The sequence below is a fragment of the Engystomops pustulosus genome, chromosome 4 (assembly GCF_040894005.1).
Source record: "Engystomops pustulosus chromosome 4, aEngPut4.maternal, whole genome shotgun sequence".
In the NCBI taxonomy this organism is placed as follows: domain Eukaryota; kingdom Metazoa; phylum Chordata; class Amphibia; order Anura; family Leptodactylidae; genus Engystomops; species Engystomops pustulosus.
The window spans coordinates 41,560,314-41,586,200 of NC_092414.1; the positions used below are offsets into that span (position 1 = coordinate 41,560,314).

Below are 25,887 nucleotides of genomic sequence, written 5' to 3' on the forward strand. Positions count from 1 at the left end.
AAACATACCTTTTTGGTATCTTTCATTATTAGCATTTTTTCAATGACTTTTGTAGTATTAGAATTATTCAAACCTCTGAATAGAAAATCTCACAAGAACTAACATTCTCAAATCAGATGTTCTCAGAGAATTATTTAGGGGTTTGTTGACATGTTATGAATTAATCAAAAGACCAAAAAGATAAAAGAAAAGATCATTCTCTTGCACAAACAACAACTAAAAATACAAAAACGATATCAAGTGCATGGAATGTTCCTAGAGATACAGTTGGAGTTCAAAATTCAGGGGTACACTGTTGGAAAGGGAATAAAGAGGAGACTATCTACAGCCACCAGCTTCTTGAATAGGCATGTGGCCAAAACACCTGTAAGACAAATTTTTGGCTTTAACAGGTAATCAAGTTTCGGCTCACACAGTAACGGTTGTTTCAGACTAATGTGGCCTGTCCATGAATTTTGGACTGTGCAGTGGCCTATTTCATGAACCCACCACAATGCCAGGAACGTAACCCTAAGAATCATAGTGTTATCTGATGCAAGGTATACCTTCTTTAATGCAAAACAGCAGCACCAAACTATGATCATGATTATAGTTTGGTGTTGCTGTTTCACAAGGAAGCAGAGACTCCCTGCATTATATATCACTGTATTACTCAGTGTTCCATCCTCAGCCCTTTTGTCCATCTAAGCAGCTCCCTGCATTATCCGTGTAAGGACCGATCACGGTTATCAAAAACAACCTTTAAGTGAACCTGTCACACAGAATATCATTTTTAGCTGGTAAATTATAGCATTATCGTCTATAAAGCTGGAAAAAGTCCATCAAGTCCATCCTAAGTATAAACAAATGTTTTTTCCACATGATCTGTGATAATTTTGCTCTCCAGAAAGTCATCCAGGCCTCTCTTGAACATATACATAGAGTCTGCCATAACAACCTCCTTCAGCAGAGAGTTCCATAGTCTCACTGCTCTTACAGTAAAGAACCTTAGTATATGGGCGATGGGAGAAACGCCTCTCCTCTAGACGTAGAGGATGCCCCCTTGTCCTGGTCACAGGCCTAGGTATAAAAAGATCTTTGGAGAGATCCTTGTACTGCCAGGTATTTGTATATTGTAATGAGGTCTCCCCTCAGTCATCTTTTTTCTAAACGGAATAATCCCAAATTTTGGAATCTGTCATTGTATTCTAATAATCTTGGTTGCTCTCCTCTGCACCCGTTCCAGTTTTACTATTTCCATTTTATACACTGGTGCCTAAAAATGTACACAATGGGGCAGATTTACTTACCCGGTCCATTCGCGATCCAGCGGCGCGTTCTCTGCACTGGATTCGGGTCCGGCCGGGATTTAATAAGGTAGTTCCTCCACCGTCCACCAGGTGGCGCTGCTGCGCTGAAAAGCATCTGAACGCGCCGGAATTCACCGAGGCCGGCTGAGTGAAGGTAAGCGCATCCCGAGCGACACATTTTCCGTTTTTAAATGCGGCGGATTTTCCGAATACGTCGGGTTTTCATTCGGCCACGCCCCCCGTTTTCCATCGCGCACATGCCGGTGCCGATGCGCCACAATCCGATTGCTTGCGCCAAAATCCCAGGGCAATTCAGGTACAATCGGCGCAAATCGGAAATATTCGGGTAACACGTTGGGAAAACGCGAATCGGGCCCTTAGTAAATGACCCCCAATATTCCATGTGTGGTCTTTTCAGGGGATTTGTAAACTATGTCCTTATTAGGACATATTATTGACATTATCTGGCTCCGACAGCACTGTGTGGTGAGTCCCGGGGGAGGGGCAGAAGTCTGTGTGTGCCTACAGGGTCATATGACATCTTGTAAATAAGAGGCCATGATCTGCAAGTTCTGCAAAACAGTAATGCCTTATTACTGTTGAAACACTCCCGCATGTAGCCCTAAAAATATCAGCTCCTTACAATATAGAGTAACCTGGAGAACAATTGTGTCTCAACTGTCATGCTTCCCTCAAGATATAGGCATCCAAGCAAGATTCTTCTTTTGCAAAAGCTGCTCATTTGCACATAAATTTGGAGGAGATTTTTTTATAGGTAAACAGGAAAAATATTTCATAGCCCACCTGAGGGTGCTGGTAGTTTAGTGATGTAAAAGTTGGCAACTCTTTAAAATAATAATGGAAATGCCAGGAGAGATAGTGGCAATGGACCATTTTACTAAATACAGGATAGAGAATTGAGGATAAAGGTAACGGACCATGTATTAATACACCTCAATTGCATAAATAAGATCAGTTAAAAAAAGTTAACCTGCAGACAATATAATCTTTTAAACATGTTTTTCATCAAGCTTTTTCCAGAACACAGAAATTTCTGGAGAAAATTTGATGCATGTGAACATAACTGTATATTGCTGAATGTTTAGTCATTTTGTAATGAAATTATGGAATTCTTTTTGTCTTAGATGAAATTTATGGGAATGGATCTCTTCCATTTGATACATCTCACATATGGCAACCTAGGATGAGAGAGGTAAGAAGAATTCTATGACCTACAGATTATAGTAGATGGGGGACATATATCAGTTTCTGGATTGCCCTGGGCATAAGTCAAAAGAAAGACATGGGGATGTGAGCTAGATGCAAAAAATGGCTTCCATATGTCCCCGTTATAACATTATGTAAGTAGGAGATATTTTGAGGAGTTCAGGAGTTCTTGTGAGGTGATCAAAGTGAAAGAAGCAAAAGGAAGACAAAAGCGCCCCAGATTCAAGGGTATCTATATATTCAGGTAATGTGAATATGATAAAATGCTCACCGTGTAATAGATGAAGACATGTAAACGAATCTTTTTTTGATGTTTATCTTGTATGCTGCTAGCCATAATCTTCTGATAGAGCAGTGCCAGATCCCTCAGTCGCTTCTGTGGTCATCAGAAAAGGCACACTAGGTCAGTAGTTGTTTTGAGCAGATAGGTGCTGCATACATTTGATATTTGACATAAAGCATGATGTCTCTATTAATATGACGGGTTTTGATTCAGTACTTGGATCTTCTTCAGACATAACAAATGCATAAGAAGATCCTAGTACGGGATCGAATCACGACGTATTTATAAAGAAATTGTGCTATTTGTATAAGTGGTATTCCCTCAAAGACAACGTACTTAAATATACGCAGGATAACAAAATAACAAATTCTCTAATTCACAGTTATTAACAAAAATACAGCATTACACAGCTATAATTCCAACCTGTCTTTATCAGTCCTGGTGTACACAATTTCAGTTGCCCTGGACCCTGAATCTTCTGACTTTAGGGTAGACATATTGGGGCAAATTTACTTACCCGGTCTTATGCCAATCTGTATCTAATATTTCATTAATGCTGTAAGTTAACACCTGATACATATTTATATTTTTACTGATACATATATATACATATGTATATGTACAGGGCCGGATTTACATGGTAGATGGAGGTATCTATCACGCAGCAGGTGTGATTTCCCTCACCAGCATGGGAGAGGGACGTGACATCACGTAAAAGGAATGAATAATTAACATTGCGTCCCCGAGCTCAGGAATGCATTTTCTAACAGTGATCCCGACATGTCAAGATTAAAGAAGAGAAGCACTGGGATCCAATTTTGCTTGGCCACCAAAGATGGCGGGCCCTTCCTGTTTCCCCTTTAAAACCCCTACTAGCTACTCCCCCCAAAATAAAATCCCCCTATCATCTTAGCCTACACTCCAACTCCCAAAATACACCTCCCGCCTTTTTACGTCCTCCTAGCCCGTCCTGTCATGACTTCATGTGTTCCGCCTACCTGCTGCCAGCTCCATGCTCACATTCTAGATATACGTCACTGAGCATCAATCAGCAGAGCTCAGTGATGATATATAATCTTCGCTGAGCTAATGACACTATAGATCGTCATCGGAGCTGGACTGCCATGTATATACCAAGGGTGTTAGCTGTAGCTAACAGCTGACACCCGAGTGTTACACCCACGGTTGGAGTGAGCTCCGATAGTGGGTGTATAATCTGTGAAATGCTGCAGTCAGCATGACAACAACATTTAAATTGCCTTCTGGGGGTCTCTCCCCCACAATCGCTCCCTGCCCCTCGTGCCATCATCTGGGGCACCGATGGTAGCAATGGCACCTCTGTGGTTCAATCCAGGCAATGAATGTAAGATACCAGGATCTTAAATCACAGGTTATGCATGTGCATAGGCTTACTAAGCTAATACTCTCCAATACATTAGTATGGTAGATGACTTCACCCTGGTCACATGACATTATTTGCTGGTCACATGACATAGAAGCTGCTGGATTTAGCTCAAGGTGGCAACGCCACCCACTCGACTTCTGCTAGCTTTGGCTATGTGGTAGGCAAGATTAAAAAGTTGAATCCCTGTCCCACTGCAATCACAAACACTATCCCCCATAATGATGAACTAGTAACCCCTATTGATAGATCCAGGCACTGTCACTATGGTAATATTTTTTTATTTGCCCTATATGGCCTCCTTCCTTCGAAAATAAACTTTCAATAGCTTCACAGGATGTTACACTGAACAGGAGCACTTTCCCCTCTCACAGTGTGAGATTACAGCAGGCAGAGGGAGGTGGGGAATGGCTCATGCCCTTAATTTTAAAAATGGATTTTAGAAGAAAGGAGACCATAGATAACAAATATAAGTAGTTAAAAACAGTCACTGTGGTTGGATTTATGAGTAAGGGTCCCTGATTTATCATGTTTGATTTTGAAGGTAGATTTTCCTAACTATTTTGTTATAGCAACAACAGGAATTGAAGCTTTGGGACGGTCATATATTCAGCCTCCAAAGAGCAAATACGATTCTGAAGGTTAAGTGAACTATGTGGACACCTAGTGGGAAGATAAAAATAAGACTGGTGTCAGCAATAATGAATTTCTGATTATATCCTATGTATTTTAATCTTTTTAACATCTAGACTTACAGATTAAGCAAAAATTAATTAATTACATTTATTGTGTTATATGACAGTAGAGATGGGTGGATTGGTTAAAATTCGGGTTCGACAAAATTCAGTTTGGAAAGGTACAGGTAGTCAGTTTCTCAGATGCCAGCAGCTCTGATCTGAGTGAAGATCATAGCTGGCTTTTACTATGGAGCAAGGAGCAGTGAGTTATCACTGCTCCCTCGCTGACAGGTCACAGCACGGAGCACAGCTAGGAAACTAAACTACAGCAGCCGCATCACTGTAGCGCCCTAGAAGTTTTACGCACTGACTAAAAACGGTTCTACCATCCACCTTTTCCTGTACCGGTTGCAAAGATATAGTTCCAAGATTCCCATGAAATTTTATGAGAGGATGAAGGTGTGGATGGTGGACCATCAGAAGAAACCTATGATGTTGATGAAACACATCTGCCAATAGTTGTTCCTTTCTTTCGTGTCCAGAAAGGGATGCCATTATGTGGGGGTCTAGTTGGACTGTGTTTAAGGGCCCCCCATTTTCCAATCAAAAGCGGGCCCGAGGGGCTCACAGTACCCACAACCCCCCTCCCCCCTACCACAAAAAATAAATAAAAATCTATATTCACCTTTTGCCTTCTTCTTCCCAACCCCGTGGCTCCTTCCTCTCCTCTTCCACACGGGCCCTTAGTCTATGATATGTATGCCCCCGGGCTGAAGAGGAGAAGACAAAGCCGGTAGGAAGAAACCGAAGGTGAGTATAGATTTTTTTTAATTTAAAGAGGGCCGACTGTAATTTGGGGGCGTGACAGTCTTACTTTTCCATCTTCTCTTCTTTTGGCCTGGGCGCATACAATATGACACGGCGGTGTCGCGGCCGCATGACATAATAGTGTATGTGGCACACGAGCCCTTACACTATGATGTCATGCAGCAGTGACACCGCAGCGTCATGGTCAGTAATGTAGCTAGAGTCCGGGGGGCCCCGGGGCAATATTTATGACAGGACCCCCCTTCCTATTTACAATTGCAAGCGTGAAAAGTTACCTTTTGTCACGCTTCAACTATAGTAAACAAAAACATAACACCGTAGTCTGTTTTTTTTACATTAAAATAGTAAAAGAATAACTAAAAGGAACCTTTAATGCATGCACATCTATTGTAAATTATGAAAAAGTATTTAATTTCCGTTATTCTCCTCCATAGTCAAAAAGAATAACCAATACCAAAAGTCCACAGAAATAGAGAAAATAATTTCACTATGACCCGAGCTCCAAAAATTCTTCTTTTTTGGAGCTCCGGTCATAGTGAAATTATTTTCTCTATTTCTGTGGACTTTTTCAAAGACTGTGTGGACCGGTCTTATACCGTGAGTAGCTCCTTAAGGGGCAAACTGTGCACCACGAACAACTGTGTTTTTTTGCAATACCAAAAGTGTTGATGCAGCTAGTCAGTCCTGTCCCCCTCCCCATTATAGCGACATTACAAATGACCATTGTCATTGACATATCAATGCTATGCACATTAAGACATTTGTCAGAGACAGCATAAATCAGACACAAATGGCATCTAGTAACTTACAGTTTTTGATCTGCTACTTTACATGCAAAACATAGTGGCTCTTCCTGATCGTAAGTTATGGCTGCTGTATTCACCCACGATCCCTGCATCTTCAGCTCCATTCAGTACTGTACAACTATAAACATCACAGTCACTTACAGTATAGTGTTACCTGTTTACTGTGCTCCTAAATAATGTTTCCCCCACACACCGCAACTGACCACACTGTGCTCCTAAATAATGCGTCCCCCTCACACCACAACTGACCACACTGTGCTCCCTACTAATACAGCTGGATTAAGGTTGGTCGGGGCCCCAGTGTGCAAAATCTGATAGAAGCCCCCACTGAGTGTAGAATACATACACGTCCTCCTGCTCACTATCCACTATCCCCACAAGAACACATCTATATACAGCCGCCTCGCCCCCAGTAACACAGCGGCATACAGCCCCCTTGCCCCCAGTAACACAGCGGCATACAGCCCCCTTGCCCCCAGTAACACAACTGCATACAGCCGCCTTGCCCCCAATAACACAGCTACATACAGGCGCCTTGCCCCCAGTAACACAGCTACATACAGGCGCCTCGCCACCAGTAATACAGCTACGTACAGCTGTCTCATCTCCAGTAACAAAGCTACATACAGCCGCCTCATCCCCAGTAACACAGCTGCATACAGCCGCCTCGCCCCCAGTAAGAGAGCTACATACAGTCACCTCGCCCCAGTAACACATCTATATATCTACCTTCACCCCTAGTAGACATGCAGTTCCATGTAACATACACCTCCATTCCTACCAAACACTCAGTCTCATGTAACATACCCCTCACTCCACACCAGACACACAGTCCCATGTAACATACACCTTAGACCGCACAGCTATGCAGTCCCATGTAACATACACATCAGTCCACACCAGCCATGAAGTCCCATGTAACATACCCCAGTAACACAGCTGCATACAGCCGCTTCGCCTCCAGTAACACAGCTGAATATAGTCGCCTCGCCCCCAGTAACACAGCTGCATACAGCCGCCTCACCCCCAGTAACACAGCTACATACAGCCGTCTCTCCCCCAGTAACAATGCTACATACAGTCGCTGTAATGTCGTATGATATAGAAAGAACCCACACTGGATCACTGGACTGCTGGCTCAGAGATAACTTTATTCCATGCTTCTCCTTGCTCTGTCTGTAACAACTGCCCTCCTCCTCAGTACATCACTGTTGCTGGGAAGAACATGCAAAACACATGGACAGTAAGCCTAATGACAGAACACATATAAGAACATCACAGCCGCATGGCCCCAGTAACACATCTGCATACAGCCCCCTCGCCCGAGTAACACAACTGCATACAGCCGCCTCAACCCCAGTAACACAGCTGCATACACCCGCCTCACCCCCAGTAACACAGCTATATCTACCTTCACCTCAGCCAGACATGCAGTTCCATGTAACATTCACCAGTAACACAGCTGCATACAGCTACCTAGGTGGTTGTGTTCATATTCATTGATTTTGTCTTGAGTAGCTGAGTTATGTAGCATCATAATTAATGCTGTCAACATTATTTGAATGAGGAAGAGGGGACAGTTTTCTGAAACTTGCCATTTTGCCTAGAAACAGTCCAAGTGGATGGACTATGGAATCCCAGGAAAGTTATCACGCAGTATGACTAACTGCTCCATGACTTGTGGCTGCAACGGCTTTGCTACTTTAAAGGGGGGTGAGGTGGTGGGCTCTGCACTTCCATCTGAGGATAAGCGTGGTCATGGCTGCCTCTACGAATTTTAGAGCTCCTGACTGACGAATTTTGTTTGCCACCCGCACTAGTTCCCCAACTTATACCTGTCTAGAGTTTTTAGATGATCTGACTTTTAGTGCATAAATATAGTACTGTTGTAAAACTTGTGACATAGAACATTACTAAGTGTAATAAAATGGGACAGCAACAAAACTAATCTTACTACATAGATCGGGGTGCACAAGCCCACGGGCCACATGCATCCAGCAGAGCCGCGGGTTGGTGCTCTCACCCTGCTGTCTCCAGCACTCATCAGTCTCCAGCAATATACATCATCTCTGGGGGTCTCCAGTATTACAGTCAGCTCTGGGGGTATCCTGTATAAAATCAGCTCCAGGGTCTATAGTGTTATAGTTTTGATATGGGGGTCACTAGTATTACATGCCTGCTCTAGGGATCTCCAGTATTAAATGTCTATTTTGTGGATCCCCAATGTTACATGTCTGCTCAAAAGTATTATACTTCTGTTCTGGGGTCTCCAGTTTTATTAGTGCCTGCTCTAGGGGGAAAGAGGGGGGTCTCCATTATTGTCATCTGCTTCAGGCAGTCTCCATTATTATTATTGTCCGGTTGGTACACAGTATTTGTAGTATGCTCCGGGGTCTGTATTAGTTATAATTTAATTGCAGTATTTGGTTTCTGGGGTGGCATTTGTGGTTGTTAAGGCATCTGAACTTCAGCTTAGTAGTGCTGCCCCTTGAATTTGAGAGGTATGATAATGCACCCCTCAGACCAATAAAGGTTGCACACCGCTGACATAAATACAGTACTAGAAGCAAGATAACTACATGGATATTGTACCAGAACTAACATTACCATGTACAGTACATATGGTACCAGAACCGAGATTACTAAATGGATACAGGACTAGAACAGAGATTACTACATAGATAACAGACCAACAGGGTGATAACTGTACCATAAGTGTAACAGCTACAAGACAACACAAAATAACCCTGGCGTAAGCCAATATTACTTGGCTTTAAAAACACATTTCTGCCCTATAGTTTGTGGAAGAAGTAAGTTTAGTAATTACCTTATATACTCGAGTATAAGCCTAGTTTTTCAGCACAAAAAATGTGCTGAAAAACCCAAACTCAGCTTATACTCGAGTCAAAAAAATAAATATATCTAAACTCACCTTTCCGGCGACCCCTGTATATCTTCTGTGCGATCTGTCCGGCAGCGGCGGCAGGCTATATACACTGGGGCAGGGTCTGGCAGACAATATACACTGGGGCAGGGTCTGGCAGGCTATATACACTGGGGCAGGGTCTGGCAGGCTATATACACTGGGGTAGGGTCTGGCAGGCTATATACACTGGGGCAGGGTCTGGCAGGCTATAGACACTGGGGCAGGGTCTGGTAGGCTATAGACACTGGGGCAGGGTCTGGCAGGCTATATACACTGGGGCAGGGGCTGGCTGGCTATATACACTGGGGCAGGGGCTGGCTGGCTATATACTGGGGAGGCTGTGACCAATGTATTTCCCACCCTCGGCTTATACTCGAGTCAATATGTTTTCCCAGTATTTTGTGGTAAAATTAGGGGCCTCGGCTTATACTCGGGTCGGCTTATACTCGAGTATATACGGTAGTTGATTATCAGCATAATTGTACGCAATACAATTTACAGTCGATTCTGAGGGGTATTTAACACGCCTTGTATTTAGCATGATCTGGCGCACAAGATACGTAAAATTGCACAGCATGAAATTGCAGGTTTTTTTCCCCCCTCTTGTCCCCTCCACAGTGCTTTTTTACTTTGAAGTGTTTTAATGCAGCTGGCTTTTAAAGTGTTAACACTGGTTATCAGTGCCAGCTTCTAATGGCGCGGGGATAGGGGTATTTGAGCCAAACCCAGAACCCCCGTCCAGAACTTTGGGTCTGCTCATCACTTATTGAGTATAGCATGTCTTCTGCCAGCCGGGAAATATTAAGACGGGTGACAATGTGCCAGTGATTATAAATTCGCTCCTCTGAGCTTTAAAAAACAGGTTTGGGTGTGAATAGAAAATGCATCCAATTAACCAATTGTTTTAATTCATAAAAAAAATATTATTTTTTGATTGTTTCATGTACTGTTAACCACTAAATTAGTTTAAAAATTTGGATGATATCTTTTGTGTTTAGTTATGAAAAAAACCATAATTTGGCAAAAATTTGGAAAAATTCTTTATTTTTTAAGTTCTAAATTCTCTACTTATGATGAAGATAGTCATAGCACCAAAATAAATTCATAACTTGCATTTCCCAAATGTCTGCTTTAAGTTGCCATGGTTTTTTAAGATTCCACATATTTTACTAGAATGTTATAAGGCTCAGAATTTAGGTACCATTTTTCAAATTTTTTGGAAAATCACCAAAACCTGTTTTTAGATGGAGCTGCTCAACTTCTAATTGACTGTGAGAGGCCTAAATAATAGCTAGACTAGTAAATTACCCCATTATGGAAGCTTCACCCCTCAATGTATGAAAAAGCATGTTTAAGAAGTGTGTTAACCCTTTAGGTGTTTTATAGGGGTTAAAACAATGTGGAGGTGCAATCTACAAATTGTAATATTTTTCACAATACACTCATTTTGGGTGGAAAATTAAACATTTGCAATAGATTAAATGAAAAAAGTCTCCTTAACGTTTGATACCCAATTTCTCCTGAATACACCGATATCCCATACGTAGTGGTAACCTGCTGTATGGGCGCACGCCCGGGCATAGAATGGAAGGAGGCGCCATGCAGATCAGATTTGCATTGTCAAATTGCAGAGGCTATAATTTTTTTTCTTTTTTTAGTGTGGACCTATAGGGGCTTATTTTTTTTGCCACATGAGATGCACTTTTCTGGTACATATATTTGGGCTATATATAGATAATTTGTGAGATTTTATTAACTCTTTGTTGGTGGAGGAAATGAAAATCATCAATTTTTAGGAAGATTTTTTGGTTTTTTTTTTGGCTGTTTACCATACCATAAAAATAGTATATTGTTTTTATTCTATGGGTCTCCATGATTACGAAAACACCTCATTTATAAAGATTTTTTTCCCCCCATTTTTACTGAATGAAAGGTAATTTGGTGAAAATGTTGTTAATTTTAGCATCACCAACTTTCAAATGCATAACTTTTTTATTTTTCGCCACACAAATCTGGTTAAGGGCTTATTTTTTATTAAGGTCTTATTGCATAACATTTTTTTCACTTTTTAGAGCATTTTTAATAGGGTATTAATTAAAAATGATCTTTTTTGGAGCGTTTTTTTTTACGGGGTTCACTTTGCAAATCTAATAATGATTCTGTTTTATTATGCAGATTATTACAGATGCAGCAATAGCAAATATGTGGGGGTTTTGTGTGTTTTATTAAATTTTACTGAATAAAAACGAATTTTGAGAATATTTTCTACATTTTAGCATTATCATTTTTTCATGCATAACTTTTTTATTTTTCGGCTGACAAATCTGGTTAGGGGCTTTTTTTTTGCAAGAACAGTTGTTCATTTTAGTGGGCTTATTTTAGAGTGTGGAACTTTTTTAATCACTTTTAGAGCATTTTTTTTAAAGGTATTAATTAAAAATGATCTTTTTTAGGAAAGTTTTTTGTGTTTTTTTTCTCCGGCGTTTATCCGTGCGGCTCCAGTAATGATTTTGTTTTATTATAAAGATTGTTAAGGACGCGGCAATACCTAATATGTGGGGTTTTTTTTGTGTTTTTGTGTATTTTATTCTTTATTAATTAAGGGAAAGTGACATTTTAGGGGCTTATATTTTTATGTATTTTTTTTTTATTCTAATGTGTAAACTTTAGTGTTTTTACATGTTTTTACTTTTCCATACTTGACCTTGAACCAGTGATGCTCCGATCACTTGTTCAAGTCCAATACACTGCTCTACAATACTAATTAATTGTAGAGCAGTGTAAACTGTCTGAGCAGAAGGGGTCTGACTGCCAGGAACATCGGGCAGCCCTGGGGCACTCGGCAGACCTCGGGGCTGCCCAGAAGTGGATTGGATCCCCCGGTAAGCGGCATGGGGAATCCCATCCACAGCGGGAACACCCTTACACGCCGTGGTCATGCTTGACCGCGGCACGTAAGGGGTTAACACTCGCGATCGGTGTCCGCTCTGATCGTGGGTGTTAGCGCGCGGTGTCAGCTGTGATGGACAGCTGATAGCTGCTGCTTCTGGTGCCAGCTCAGTTCGTGAGCCGGTGCCAGAAGCAGGATGTTACAGCACATCCCGGTGTGGGAAGTATCTACCCTCAGGGACATACTATAATGTTCAGGTGCACCTAGGGCTTTTTCTTGGGTGTGGCCTTCCGCATCACAACTACACCCTGGCCACATCAAGCCTGCATCTTCTGTTCTCACCCTTAGACACCTTAGGGGTTATCTGGAATTCAAAAATCAGGGAGCAGTAGCAGGAACTGAGCTAAAATAGGAAAGTAGATCAATTTAACTCTCTCCTCTGCTGCATTTCATGTTTGTCTTGTATCACTGCTGTAGCCTGTGTATGCAGAAGGCAGCAGAAGAGATATTTAAGTATAACTACAGAAAGGACAAAAGTAGAATTTTTTTGGCATTTTTGATTAGCCCTAGCTAGAAAATGTATTTATTTCCTTTAAGATATTTACAGTAAATTGCACACACACACATGACCACCTATCTTTTCAGGGGGACATGTGCAGGGTCTGCCTATTTAGTGGGGGGTATATTTTGTGACTACTAATATCCTAGTGGCATTTGTGGGGACCACCTATATACTGGGGGCATATATGGGGACTACAGTCATGGTCAAAAGTTTTAAGAATGACACAAATATATTGTCAGATGTTTTTATCACATACAGAAATACAAGTGCAATCATATTATGAGGAACAAAAGCTTTTATTGACAGTTAGACAATTTCTTGGTTTTTGTTTGTCCACCCGACTCTTGATGATTGACCACAAGTTCTCAATGGGATTAAGATCTGGGGAGCTTCCAGGCCATGGACCCAAAATCTCTATGTTTTGTTCTCTGAGCCATTTAGTTATCACCTTTGCTTTATGGCAAGGTGCTCCATCATGTTCGAAAAGGCATTATTGATCACAAAACTTCTCTTGGACTTTATGGAGAAGTTGCTCTTGGAGGACATTCTGGTACCATTCTTTATTCATGGATGTGTTTTTAGACAAGACTGTGAGAGAGCCGATTCCCTTGGCTGAGAAGCAACCCCGCACATGAATGGTTGCAGGATGCTTTACAGTTGGCATGAGCCAAGACTGGTGGTATCGCTAACCTTGTCTTCTCCGAACAAGCTGTTTTCCAGATGTTCCAAACAATCGGAAAGGGGATTCATCAGAGAAAATGACTTTACCCCAATCCTCAGCAGTCCACTCCCTGTACCTTTTGCTGAATAGAAGTCTGTCCCTGATTTTCTTCTAGAGAGAAGTGGCTTCTTTGCTGCCCTCCTTGTCACCAGGCATTGCTCCAAGAGTCTCCGCCTCACAATGCGTGCAGATGCACTCACACCTGCCTGCTGCCATTCTTGAGCAAGCTCTGCATTGCTGGTAGCCCGATCCCGAAGCTGAAAAACTTTTAAGAGACGGTTATGGCACTTGCTGGTCCTTCTTGGGCACCCTGGAGCCTTTTTGGCAACAATGGAACCTCTTTCCTTGAATTCCTTGATGATGCGATACATTGTTGACTGAGGTACAATCTTTACTAGCTGCGATACTCTTCCCTGTTCGGTCAGTTTTGTGCAGTGCAATGATGACTACACGTGTTTCTTTAGAGATAACCGTGGTTAACAGAAGAGAAACAATGATGCAAAGCACCAGCCTCCTTTTAAAGTGTCCAGTGGTGTGATTCCTACTTAATCATGACAGATTGATCCCCAGCCCTGTCCTCATCAATACCCACACCTGTGTTAATGGAGCAATCACTGAAACGATGTTAGCTGCATCTTTTAAGGCAGGCCTGCAATGAAGTTGAAATGTGTTTTGGGGAAAAAGTTCATTTTCTAGGCAAATATTGACTTTGCAATTCATTGCTGTTAAGCTGATCACTCTTTATAACATTCTGGGGTACATGCAAATTGCCATTATAAAACCTGATGCAGTAGACTTTGTAAAAATTAACATTTGTATCTTTTGGCCTTGACTGTACATATATACTGTGGGTATGTGTAGGGACTACCTATATACAGGGGGCATGTGTGGGTACCATGGCTATGGTCCGTCCACAGCCACAACATCCCCTGCTACTGTCCAATGTATCCGGGTACTATGTAACTATGCACTGCAGTGGATGAGACACCAAAAAAAACTGGAAACACCTGAGGTGCAATCACAACTGACATGTGGACAAGTAAACAAGGGCAGGGATGTTAAATCTCCTATTATGCCACCACCGAAAATTGCAGGACATCACTCTATTCCTCCAGTTTCCTTCTCCTCCTACTCTTTTTCCTCATCCAATCAGTGCAGTGCCTGCACTACCAGTTTTAACAAAGCCATGAAGGAATGGCAGCAGGTTGTTCAGAAACTCATCTGTGTGAGTAAAAGATCATACACCAGCTAGGAGCTGTGGACTGGGATTCAGGAGCAGACAGATGAGTGGTTGCTGATGCTGAACTTCAAGCCCAGCAAAGTGGTATGACAATGGGTGGAACCTTGTAAGCAGCCTTGAACCTAGCCAGGTTGACACGCAGCCCACCCCTTACAAACATGCCCAACTTGATCATGAAAAGGTTCCTGGCTTATTACGCAAACATGAAGCGGCTGCTGCATAAAGTATGTACTGTGTGTACGCATTTCAGTGTTCATACCATGCTGCTGCTGGAATTCAATTTTGCATATGCAATGGAACCTGTTTCTGACATCTGTTTCAAAAATATTATTTAGTTTTTTATTTATTTAATTTGTTTTTTATTTTATGTTATTATTTTAAGTACTTTCCCAATTTTTTGAGTAATGCCTTTGCAACATTCCCCACTGGGGCCTAGCCTTTTCTTGTGGCCTGGAGGCAACCGGGGCCCAGAATACCGGAGTGGCTGGCGATAGCTGCCTAGGGCACACTGGTGTCACGGTGCTTGGTATGGGGACCGAAGGGCTGTCCGTGAGGTCTTGAAGGTCTCCAGCAGGTGGTGTGTGCAAGAAAGATGGAGGGAGAGGCTGATGTACTTGGGGCAACCACTTTGGTGTCTGTAGTATGAGTCCCTGGGTAATAGATGGGGTGCCCTTGGTGTTACAGCCGTATCCAGGGAACAGACCAAGACAACGTTGTGCAAAATAACTCACAGTTCTTTATTAGAACAACTGCAGGCAACAGGTCAAACGATCTTGTACAGATGCAGGATTGCTGTAGAGTCCGGATTACTGTAGTGGTTATGGAGAGTGATCCTCAGGAGAATATTCACCAGCCTGGTAGTAGGTGCAGGCTGGGATGTAGCTGTGTCCAGATATGGAAGCTGCAGCTTTGTCCTGGGTGTTCTGTGTGTAGCACTGAAGGTGTGTACGTCACACTCTCTCTTTGCTCACTGACGATCTGCAAGGTGTTCTCTCTAGGGAGAGCTGGGTTCCAAGAGCTTGTGGAACTCAAGAGCTGCTCCTGTGTCAGGAGCTAGATTCCAAGAGCTGTTCATGCGGTGATTGCCTGGACCAAAGAGCCTTGCCCCTTCCTGCCCAGGGGTTCTGTTAGACCCTGGACAGGTTGTGACTCACTCTCCAATAACACTCCAGTTCACATGAAGGAATACAATAGGATGATAACTTTTAGCAAATTTAACCCTTGCCTGCACAAGCAGGATCTACTGCTGTTAACCCCTGATGAACAGGTCTAGAACCTTCCTGGAGGGTTTGCGACTCCCTCTGTTAGCTCCTAACCTGGAGAGGGCACTGTTAGCAACTACCCCTCTGACCATGTATTGGCAGGGGTGTTTCACCTTGCTCCAGTGACATTTACTGAACACCCACAGGGTATTTAACTGCAGTGAGAGGAAACATACATATGGTTTTCTAATTGATTTTATTTACCGCAGAGAGAATAACTGGGACCAGGGCCGCTTCTGCCAGGATTGCGGTCCTTTTTGGAGGCGGCTGATCACCGCTGGTAGTACAGACTCGCCAGATATTGGTAAGTCTGTACTACCTGAAAAATCAATTACATTGGTGCCTTTAAGTCACTGACATAATTAATAGGCAGATCTTTGCAGCACAATGTGCCTGTGCTCACCGCTGTATCACCGCTATGCTCCACACCTTGGGGGGAAGTGTTTATCCATCAATTTCATCAGTGATGGTCAGCCATGTGATTGGTGCATGAAGGGGGCATGGCAGGAGTGACGCGGGCATCAACCTAGGATAAATAGAGGGATGGCAGAGGGGCGGCACAGTTAATATCAATGCTGGCGGCACACCATACAAGGCATATGCTTTGGCAACAAGGCCTAAGAATGTTGTAGTATTTAGATTACACTAGACCCCTGACGAATATCTAGGTCGAGATATCAAACGAGATATCAAACGCCGTGTAGGGTTGGCTGAAATTACAAACCAATTCTTTAGGGTTGTAAAATAATGTTTTGTTTGAGATCAATGTGTTAATGTGTGTGAACTGACGCATAACCCTGAATGGTCAATTAAGCAAGGGTACGCCTAGGCAGATAGCAATGACACTATACCCATTATAGGATACCCACAGAATAGTGGAAACCTCAGTGGGCCAAGTTGACTTAGGTCTCCATCAGGCAGAAAGCAATGACATAATAGTCAGCAACTGTAAAGACTTGAGACGAACCCCTCTAAATATTGTCATTTCTGTTAAGATATATTTAAAAACTTTTTCCACAATACAGGCCACTACCACCAGATGGCAGCCCTGTTTTGCTTTAATGTTTTTCTTTTTCACAACTATAAAAAATTAATACTTTGAACACACTGAAGTATGGTATTCCTGGATGCTAAACAATAATGCATTCCTGAAATGTGTGTTAATAATCTGTCATATGCGTTTTTGTACTTTTGTTACCTTTTTAAATTTTGTGAAAATAAACGTTAAGTCTTAAATATAAATATTTATTTATACGCCTGTCACGCATGTCAGTGAAACAACAGTGACATTAACAGCATTTCACAAACATGGGGAGAGAAAAAATACTGGACCGCACAATGAACTTAGTTAGTTTTGATCAAATTGTGTAAGCCCACTAACCACTTTGCCAATGTGCGGTCCAGTTCTTTTACTTTCCCCCTGTTGGTTTAGTACATTCTATCCCTTCATAGTTTTTTGCCTGGTACCAGCACTCTTCCCCATTCGACCCAGGTGTTTTTAAATTAGCAGGAGACTGCACATAGTGGCCGCCTACTTCCTCTCAGCTAGCGTCTAAGACCACATGGAATAGTGAGTATTCAACACCTGTTTACACATGGTAAGCATTTTTTCCTCTTCACATGGTGCGGTATTGCATGGCATCTGCCGCTTCAGTGGTGCGGTGCTGGTGGGGACCCAGGGCCCGGAGCCATGGGGGTTATAGCTGCCAGTACGATTGCTGGGGGGCAACCGGGTCTTGGTCCCTGCCAATGCTGTGCTGCATGGCCAGGGATGCCAGGTGATGCCGCACACAATAGCGTAGGGACCCACTACAACGAGGTCACCGTGTAGTGGATAGTGGGCTTATACAATGTGATTAAAATGTAACTAAGAACCTCGAGTTCGTTATATAATGTAGCTTAGCGGCAGTAGATCATTGTGTGATGTGTGGATTTGCAGTACAGTTCTTTTTTTCTCCCCAAGTTGATTAACAGCATTTTATTTGGTTTAATTTTTTAATATTTCTTTATATTTAATTTTTTGCTTTACTTAATTAGTACTTTCCCTAGCTTATTTTTGGCAGGGCATTTGCCCATTTATCCCGCCCCCCCCATTTTGCAATCCTCTACCCTTTACTACAGTTAATTTACAGACATTTTAAGTCTGCATACATTTCAATTTGGTTCAAGTTCAGGGCCAAGTTTGAGTCAAGTTTAAGTACCTAAACCAAACTTTTTCTAGAAGTTCGCCAACACTCAAGGAACCCAACATGGATAGATCCACTCATGACCAATTGCAACCACCAAGCTTTTTAGTTATAGTGAATGGATTCTGGACAACCCAACATAACTTCTCAGGATTCGGGATCAGTGGATCCTCTGGACCACTGCGGGAGGTGGTACTAGCGACACCTGGGACAGCAATCTAAGTGGCACCTGGTCTTCACCAGAGCCCGCCGCAAAGCGGGATGGTCTTGCTAGGTCGTTCCACAGGTGTGACTAGCCAAGGTACCTTTGCAGGAGACAGTCTCGTGGTCTAATTCAGGCACAGGATCAGGGCAGGGAGCAGGGAGGGAGGAACACATAGGAGCATGGGAACAGGAATGCAGGAACACACAGAAACACGAAAATGCAGGAACATGGGAACTCAGGAGCAGGAACACCCAGGAATGCAGGAATACTCTGGGATATTGTAGGGGAGATTTCTCTATGGCATAGGCTCCAAGATCCGGCAGGGGACACAGGAAGGGGCTGGAATTTATCAGGGAAGGAAGCTGGACTGGCGCCAATTATCGGCGCACTGGCCCTTTAAATTTTGCAAAGCCGGCTAACGTGTGCCCTAGGAGATGGGAACACGTGCGCCGGAGCACGGACATTGCGGGGACCACCGCTGGAGCCGGGAAAGGTGAGTTGGCTGGCAGGCTCCGGTTGCAGAGTAAGGCACATACAGCAGGTACTATTTCTTGTTAAAAGTCTAATGCTAAAAATAAAAATGTATATTCACCCATAAGCTGTTCAGCGAGTCAAGTACACAGAACATGGCTGGGAAGCAGTTGTTCTGTTTGGTGGCCATAACTGTAACTTGAGTTTCTATTGACCTAAATGGAAGTTGCAGCTGTATTTACAGGATCATTCCACTACACAGGACACATACACAGTTGGTTCAAGTTCCATTCCTTTGGTTATGATACTGTTGAGGATAGCCCACCAACTAATATTCCTGAACAATTCATTGATATTTTTTTTCATAACAAAACTATTCATCAGAGAGGGTGAAAAAAAGTACAGTATCAAAGGCTATGGATCAAAGAATAAAAATTCTGGTTCAAAAACTAAAACAAAACTAATACAATATTTGTCTTTTTAATCTGCAGATACAAGGATCAATTATAGTTTCAAGTTTGGTTGAAATAGTTATTGGCTTTGTTGGACTGCCAGGAGCATTGCTAAACTACATTGGACCTCTAACTGTTGCGCCCACGATTTCCTTGATTGGTCTCTCTGTTTTTGAGGCTGCCGGAGAAAGAGCAGGGTCTCACTGGGGTATATCCATATTGTAAGTAGTAAATAAAAGACAAAGCTCTCTGCCATTGTCTGTTTTTTAAAAATAAATATTTGCAGAGTATTAAAGATAAAAAATATATATATATAATTCTTCTTTGTGCTGTTTCTGTGGTTTCCACTGGAAATATACAAATAATAAATTACCCCTACTAACGGTTTTCATTAAAATGTGTCCATACACAGTCTGGCACAGGATTGTAGATAGACTATGTAACTATGTATTCTTGCATATATTGGCCCAGATATACTGCTCCAGCTTTTTGTCTACCTTTGCACTAATAAGAGTGTCTTTTGGAGCTTTCAAATGTATTGATCAATTGTATGCACCACAATTGTGTAATGCCGTTACTTTGTCTGACACTCTGCACCTAAAGGAGCATGGTAGTACTTACTCAGAGTTTGTTCCACATCTCTGTTGCACCACAATTCTGGCGCATGACCTACAATAAAAGTGCACCAAAAAGAAAAAGGTGCAACTGTGTCAACACTTTCCAAAGCAGTGCCGATTGCGCCACTATTGAATTATATGGGCAACCTGCACATGATTGAGGCAAACTACACAAAGGCAGATAGCACCACTTTTAATATATCTGGGCCAATGGAGCACATTTACTTACCCGGCCCTGCGCGATCCCCGAGGTGCGTTGCTGCACAGCTGCCGCAATTCACTAAGATCCCACATGTGTCGCTGGTCTGCCGGAGTTCACCTTCTTCTTCCCTGTGCATGTGAGTGCTTGGTATGGCAATACAATTTAAATGTTAAATCTCACGGTTTGCCCGAATCCGTTGTATCGTCTGAAGGCACGCCCCCTGATTTGTGTCACATGAAAGTCGGTGTGATTGCACCAAAATCCCCTGTTAAATGCGTTTAAAATCGGAAATAGTCGGAAAACCCAACAGAAATGCTGTGCGTGGACCCTTAGTAAATGTGCCCCATTGTGTTTAAAGGAGTTGTCTAAATATTGATATATTGATTAATTGTTTAATTGATTAATTATATATATGATATAATTTTTTGTGTATATATATATATATATATATATATACATACTTTTTGTATAAATTCCACACAGTTTCTAGATCTCTGCTTGCTTACCTGCTATAGAAAGCTTCACTATTTACTTCCAGTGGATAGAAATCTGTCAATGTGGATACACAGATGCACAAGCCGTTACTATCACATACTGTCAGTGATATTAACAGCTCAGGCACCTGTATGTTCATCACAAGACCATGGACAGATTTCTATTCACCGGAAGTAAACATAGATTGCTGGCAAGTAGAGTTGATACAACAAGTATATTGGAAAATTGTATAATTTTTCATTATACAACCGATATCAATTATTTGCTGAAAGTGGACAACCCCTTTAAGCATACATTTTCCATAGCATTTTAGTGAGATCGAAAACATTCGGTTGAGTGAAGAATTCATGCTAAAATCCAATGCGTGCGTTCCCTAATTTACTTTTATCTTATCGAAATCTTTCCAGGATTTCTAATTTCCTGTTACATTTGCTGATATTCAGTCTGCCTGAAGCTGCTGCTAAAAGTATCACAGTGAACCAGGATCATGCAGCTGCTTCACTGTATTAGACTAAACACCGCCGCAGGAATGTTGCAGTTTGCATACAAATTTTAAAAAGGTCAGGAGTCTGTATCAAATCATAAAATTGAAGAAATTGCTTCAAGTTAACATTTTTAACTCTGTTTCAAACAACTGAAATGACTCCAACTAAATATGGGAAAAAGTCATTGACTCTGAGTGCTGAAAACAATACAGTGGATAAAGCAGAAGGCTCTATCTGTTGCATATTACAGATGCTAGAAAGCTACACCTTTTTTGCTTATCTGAATACAAATGGAGATGTTATACCAGCCTTGAGTTCACGAAACTGCCATGAAATCCGTGCAGGTTATAGATGTTGGGGGCCTATAAAATCCTTTAAAGTTTTGAAATATAACAGCTTCACAGTGTCAGAGCACATCTGTAAACTGAGCAACCTGTTAATTCGAATTAAGCCCCAAAACCAATATAAGTACCTCACTCGGGTCGAACTTTTCCTAAAGCTCGAGTGCTTGTATCGAATAACGAACCCCATTGAATTCAATGGGAGACTCGAGCATTTTTCACTGAAAGAACACATTGAAAGAACACATGTTTCCATTCATCTGTAATATATTCTTCACACATATTGTTCTTCACATACTATTGTGAAGAACACCGTTCGGCACGCGTGTCTTCGGATAAGTTAGCAGATGCACGGAACATCTGCAATGTGTTCTTCACTGTGTTCTTTCTGTGCTCGGGCTGGGCTGTGATCAGGGTCGGACTGTTGGTCCTGCTCCAGCCCGCTCCGCTCCAGCCTCCACTTCAGCCCCCTCTCCTCCATACCTGCTCCGTTTCGCTCCAGCCCTGCTCCTCCATGCCCGCTCCAGCCCCCGCTCCACTCCTCCATGCCCGCTCCAGCCCCCACTCCGCTCCTCCATGCTCGCTCCAGCCCCTGCTCCACTCCTCCATGCCCGCTCCAGCCCCCGCTCCATTTCAGCCTCCGCTCCTGCATGCCTGATCCAGCCTCAGCTCCACTTCAGCTTCTGCTCCTGCATGCCTGATCCAGCCTCCGCTCCGTGATGCTAGCTCCATTTCGCTCCAGCCTCCAGCCCCCGCTCCACTCCTCCATGCCCGCTCCAGCCCCCCCTCTGCTCCTCCACCGTTCGGCGCTTGTGTCTTCAGATAAGTTAGCAGATGTTCGGAACATCTGCAATGTGTTCTTCACTGTGTTCTTTCAATGTGTTCTTCACTTAAATGATCCTGTGTTCACTGTTTTAATTGTATTCTTCACTGTTCTTCACTGTGTTTCGTTAAGTAAATGCTCGATCTCGAGCCGTCGAGATACTCGTCCGAGCAACGAGCCGTTTCGAGTACTCTAATACTCGAACGAGCATCAAGCTCGGACGAGTACACTAGCTCATCTTTAGTGATGTCACCAGCTGTCTGCACTAAGCGGGCGGGAAGAGGGTTTGATCACTGACAGGATTTGGGAAGACATTCCGCTTTCCAGTGTGGTATTGACCCACAAGAACTCACTGTGCATCCTTACAATGTTTACTATGTGGGGCTGTCATGTCCATGTGGTCTACTTTTGTCTAATAATTGTTATGCTATTTTTACACTGGCCTGTAATGGTGAGTATTTTTCACCATTATTTATAATCCATTACCATAAGTGGAACCTACCGAGTAAATTCCTGTAATGGAAAGACTTGTGCTCTATTTTTACTGCTCATACACTGACAAGCAAAATGGTAAAACGGTTGTTTTGAACTTCCAACTTTCACGCTCCATATCTCACTATCCACTACAACTTTGAATATGAGACTACCATAATTTTATATACCATTTTCTCTATCTCATACTTAAATTGTAATTATTAAAGAAACAAGCCACCTAAAAAAACATTTAAAAAGCGATTAATACTCAACCCTGCTCCTCTTCACCTGGATCCCGGCGCTGTCCGTCGCTATTCTTAACACGCCGGGATCACCTAGACAAGAAAGTTATAATTAGCAGCACGGAGCAGAGGGACAGGATGTCCTCCGCTCTGGGCTGCTGATTATGCACACCCTCGCCTCCTGGTGACATCATGCAGGAGTAGTGCATAATTAGCAGTCTGGAGCGCCGGACATCTTATCCCTGCACTTTCTTGCCTAGGTGATCCTGGTGTATCAAGACTAGCGAAGGACAGTGTCAGGATTAAAGTGAAGATGAGTGGGGGGGGTGTTTTAATATGTTTTTTAAAAGATGTTTTTTAGGTGGTTAGTTTCCTTTAAGCATATGTTTAGATATACAGATTCTTTCACATTTACAGAGAGTTAAGTTTGGTATTACATGATTATGAAAGGTCAATTATTACTTGAGAAGCCATAAAGAAGGTTTCCCCAGAAAAGAGAAATGGAATTATCCAGAAAATCAATAGCAATCTCTTGGTCAAGAAAATTACCAAACCATTGAGTTGAGGACAAGATGAAGTTTGCTTATCTATTCCAAAGCCAAGGTCAGCTGGTTCTGGTGCAACAAATGGCAGTGGTGGCTTGTATGCTGTGTAATAGTGTTATCACAGATGCCCATAGACATAATAGAACACAGAAGTCAGAAATTTTGGCTCGAAAAATGGTGAAAAGGCCTCTACTCATATTGGCAATTAGTAAAATTTGGAAACATGATTTGAAAGGATAAAATGTATCAGTCATGGTATGATGGCTGAGTCAATAGACTACGGCTATGATGGTTGAAAATTGATCTGGAATAAACAAGGGAAAAGGAGGTTGACAGATCAAAAAATTGAAGGAACTGCCAAGCCTGATGATATAATAGATGAATTGGATACCTCCCCAGGTTTGTTGTTGGTCTCATGCTAAGCCATATTTAAAGGAAACCTACCACTTTAAAATGACCCTTCTGACCCACAAATACCTTAAGCTAGCTCAGGATGAGCTGATGCCGGACCATATTTTCAATTAAACCAGAAACCGCTGTATTTGTAGAAAAATGATTTTCTTGTGGTAGTAAAATCTCTCTTCGGCGCTTCTGTAAGCGTCATACGGTGCGCACCCCGGACCCTGCTCCGCGGTCACGCTCTCATCAGCGCCGCTCCCGTCACTAATTTTGCTGTGCCCGAGAGCCGGTGACGTCACCGAGCTCTCGGGCACACTAGCGCATGCGCACCACCTGCTCCCGGAAGCCTCGTAGTATCGCGAGGCTTCGGAGAGAAGACCGTGGGGGTGAGAGAACATTAAAAAAACACTATGCTCGCCGCTCCCACCAACGAAAGGGGGGGCTCCCTCCACTGCCACTACGAGGCTTCGGGACTTCGCCCATGCGCAATGGGATCCGGCCGCGACGCGCCAGGAGGAGGTGGTGCGCATGCGCTAGTGTGCCCGAGAGCTCGGTGACGTCACCGGCTCTCGGGTACAGCAAAATTAGTGACGGGAGCGGCGCTGACGAGAGCGTGATCGCGGAGCAGGGTCCGGGGTGCGCGCTGTATGACGCTTATAGAAGCGCCGAAGAGAGATTTTACTACCACAAGAAAATCATTTTTCTACAAATACAGCGGTTTCTGGTTTAATTGAAAATATGGTCCGGCATCAGCTCATCCTGAGCTAGCTTAAGGTATTTGTGGGTCAGAAGGGTCATTTTAAAGTGGTAGGTTTCCTTTAAGTATCCTATGAGTGCAAGGGGAGATTCATTATGCCTTCTTTTCTGGCAAAGAAGGCACATTAATAACCCCTTCCCCATGAGCTAAAGTGGATAGTGCAGTAGAGTGCCTGAAAGTCAATAGTTCAAAACATTGTTCCCCTTTTGATCAGTCAGTGTAAACAATATATACAACTGATGCAAAATTCTGTTGAAATACTGACCATGTCAAAGTGTGTAAATGCTATTTTATTAATTACTTTTCTTTTTTCAGTGTCTTGGTACTGATAATATTATTTGCACAATATCTCCGAAACATTACTCTTAAATTACCTTACTATAAATTTGGAAAAGGTATAAAGACCTACAAATTACAAATCTTCAAAATGTTTCCGGTAGGTGAAAAACAATCTAAAAATGTATGGTATTAGATGTCCTAATCATTGTTTCCCTGCTGTTTTTTTATTTTATTTCTTAAAACAGGTGTCAGTATGATTACTTTGCATGTTAATATTTTTCTTTTAAAAGACCTGTCACCAGAATTTACCCCCAAAACCAATAATGCATGTTGGTAAACAGTTACAAGTACTCCCCATATCACCTAAAACTAGCTGCCAGTGAGGCACTGTACCTTAAAGAAGACCTTTCCACACCTTACACTTGTGGGGATGAATATACCATTTTGAAGGAGCGAGTACACTTATTCAGGGACACTTTGAATTTTCTTTCTAGTCCTCACAGCTGAGATATCAGTCCCAGTATCAGACCATTACAGTCCTCTCCACTGTCAGAGAAGTGTTGCTAGAAGGGGGCATGTGTTATGCTAATCTTCTCTGACCAGTATAATAACACAAGCTCCCCTTCTTGCCTTAGCTGTCCACATTCCTGGACCAGCAGCCCGGGCGCACGTGTCCCCGCCCTCGAAGATTTAAATTAATAGCGCACTGCTAATGGTGCGAGCCATTCCCTGGAAATTGATAAAAGCTGGCCCCTCCTAGCATTCCCTGTCAGATCTTTGTGCCTAAAGCCTCTGAGAAAG

At 42.6% G+C, this 25,887-nt stretch overlaps 1 protein-coding gene across 2 annotated transcripts in view; it reads left to right on the forward strand.

Annotated features, from left to right (window-relative positions):
* SLC23A1 (solute carrier family 23 member 1) overlaps positions 1-25,887 on the forward strand; it is a 159,940-nt gene that overhangs the window by 66,712 nt on the left and 67,341 nt on the right. For both annotated transcript variants that reach the window (XM_072150625.1, XM_072150624.1), the window contains 3 exons: positions 2,435-2,502; positions 19,467-19,648; positions 25,123-25,243. In XM_072150625.1, coding sequence (XP_072006726.1) covers positions 2,435-2,502; positions 19,467-19,648; positions 25,123-25,243 — 371 coding nt within the window. The remainder of the gene's footprint in view (positions 1-2,434; positions 2,503-19,466; positions 19,649-25,122; positions 25,244-25,887) is intronic.